The 2,500-nt window shown below is 31.8% G+C and overlaps 1 protein-coding gene across 2 annotated transcripts in view; it reads left to right on the top strand.

The window, feature by feature from the left end:
- The window catches only part of LOC112515066 (tropinone reductase homolog At5g06060-like), a 1,835-nt gene extending 1,303 nt beyond the window's left edge, over nucleotides 1-532 (top strand). For both annotated transcript variants that reach the window (XM_025121690.1, XM_025121691.1), the window contains exons 2-3: nucleotides 1-165; nucleotides 264-532. The exon at nucleotides 1-165 is cut by the window's left edge. In XM_025121690.1, coding sequence (XP_024977458.1) covers nucleotides 1-165; nucleotides 264-455 — 357 coding nt within the window. In that variant the 3' untranslated portion in view covers nucleotides 456-532. The remainder of the gene's footprint in view (nucleotides 166-263) is intronic.
- The last annotated feature ends 1,968 nt before the right edge of the window (nucleotides 533-2,500 follow it).

Genomic DNA, 2,500 nt, shown 5'->3' with positions numbered 1-2,500 from the left:
TCTTCTGTTGCTGGTCTGGTTCATGCTAACGCTGGGTCGATTTACAGTGTCACAAAAGCTGCAGTAAATCAACTTACAAAGAATTTAGCATGCGAATGGGCTGGAGACAAGATTAGAACTAATTCTGTAGCACCATGGTTCGTTAAGACCTCTCTTATTGATCAAGTAATATCATCTTTCCCTTAACTTTCTCTACCATTAATTATAATTTGAAGTTCCCTTGTTCTAATTCGAGCTCGATTACGTTGGTGGGAAATGTTCAGCTTATATCTATGGAAGTTTTGGAAGAAAAGAAGATCATGAGTGATTTAGAATCTAGAACTCCAATAAAGCGTTTTGGAGAAGCGAATGAAGTTTCATCTTTGGTGGCCTTTCTTTGCTTACCAGCTGCTTCTTACATCACTGGTCAAACGATTGCTGTTGATGGAGGACTTACGATTAACGGTTTTCCATGACTACAAATGAAACACCACAGTACTTTTCAATTCATGTGTGCTTCTTTTGCTACTTTCTTATTAATAAAAAGCTATTGTCCCAAAATTCATGGAATTAGGTAAAGACACGTCATTATTTTATCAAATATAATTCTATTTAAAAGACTTGATCTATTTGCCATATCAGATTTCCGCTAAACAAAAACCATCTTCAAATACTTGCATCAATGGTCAAGTCTTTCAAAAGCTTTTTTTGTATTTTTTTATTCATTTTTAATACATATACATAAATCTTCAAACACTTAACGTCCCCCGGCTTTTGGATGTCAAGTTATTTTTCAAGTTATTGCTCTAATGATTAACTTTTTCGTCAAGTCCTTATTTATATCATTGGAGATGCTCCAAGGGGGTGTTTGAGATTGCTTATAAAAACAACTTATTGACTTATTTCGGTGTGACACCGATAATAAGCACTTTTGAGTGTTTTGATAAACAACTTATACTGGTGTCAAAGTGGTAATAAGAAGTTTTTGAATAAGTTAAACAATTTTAACTTATAATAAGTTGATAAAGACTTTTATAGAAAAATATAAATTGTTTTAAATAAGCAATCCGAAACACCCCCTAAGTACTCATCTTTCATGTTACACATTTTTTATAAGTATTCAAAAATTATGTACAAACACATGATTGTCATAGAAAGACCAAGCCAAATGGAAAACGCTTGTTCTTTTAGTGTGAATATGAATATGTTATTTTGAACGAATATTATGTGAACTGGAATTGCTGGATTACGATATTTTCAATGTCGTAACATTTGTTGTTCCTAGATTTTAAATACTAATGTAGGCATGGTGGTTTTTTTTTCCTACACTTGTAATTTACAAAATGACAATCGGAATTATGTTTGAATAAACTAGAAAATAAAATCATTTGTAAGAAATTCATTGAGATATTGTTCAAAACGTTCATATGGAGTGAGTGAGAGAGCGATGAAGAAGGTAGTCGACGATTTGATAGGAATCGTGGAGACTAAAAGTGAGTCCGCCACCGAAACTCAATCGCAAGAGCTAGAAGAGGAAACTTTGGGAGCTGAATCATCATTCCTTGGAGCAGGAATTATCAATCTGGGAACATAAGACCTTTAAATTTTGGAAAAGTCTAGGTTTTGGTCAATGGGTATCCTAAAGGAAACTGAAAACTCTGGAGGAGATAAAAAATATTGTGAACATACCAAACTTGGTTTTTTAAGATTGTTTTAAAACCATGCATTAACACCTTGTACATCATGCTTTACATATTGTAATTAAGAGATTTCTTTAATTCATGCATTACTTTGTGTCTTATTAGTTCTTAGCGTCCTCTGTTTGTGGTTTTTCCTTTTCCGGGTTTCCACCTAAAAATCTCTCCGTCTTTCTTACTTATCCCTTATTTTGCATTATATTGGGCTGATTATTGTTTACATTACTTAATGGTTGATTATGTTGCATTGTCAATCGTTATTCTACTTTGAATCTAAATATGGAACTTCGATTCACTTGTTCTTCAGTTATTTGTGTTTTATCATAAACCAATTATTGAGCTTTAGCTATTTGGGTCTTGGTATTCTCACAACAATATATGGTAATTCTAATCGATGTTATATGGGCTTGTAAATTGGGTTGGTTCTTCTTCATATATATATATATAATTGAAGGGTTGAGAATTGGTCTTACAGGTCTCACGAAAAAACATTGGTCTCACATGATCCCAAGTCTATATATATATATATATATGGGTTGGTTCAAATATTAACCAAGATTATTGTATTAACTTTGTTAACCAATCTTGACCATTGATTCTTATAATAAACGGTTGTGATTAATCATGATAAAAAATTAATTTTTTAAATTTATAATTTCAAAAAACATATGTGAACAAAAGGGAAAAGGGTATTTATGTAATTTTCTTTTTTATGTAACTCTCATATCATTAATTGGAGTTACAAAATCAAAAAATCTCATTCTCTTTGTTAATGTAAGAACTATATGAACACACACACACACACACACACACACACACACACA

This window comes from Cynara cardunculus (genome assembly GCF_001531365.2).
Source record: "Cynara cardunculus var. scolymus isolate 2C chromosome LG 7, CcrdV1, whole genome shotgun sequence".
Taxonomy (NCBI): domain Eukaryota; kingdom Viridiplantae; phylum Streptophyta; class Magnoliopsida; order Asterales; family Asteraceae; genus Cynara; species Cynara cardunculus.
Note: the sequence above shows the minus strand (reverse complement) of the source record. Positions and strands in the feature narration are given on the sequence as shown.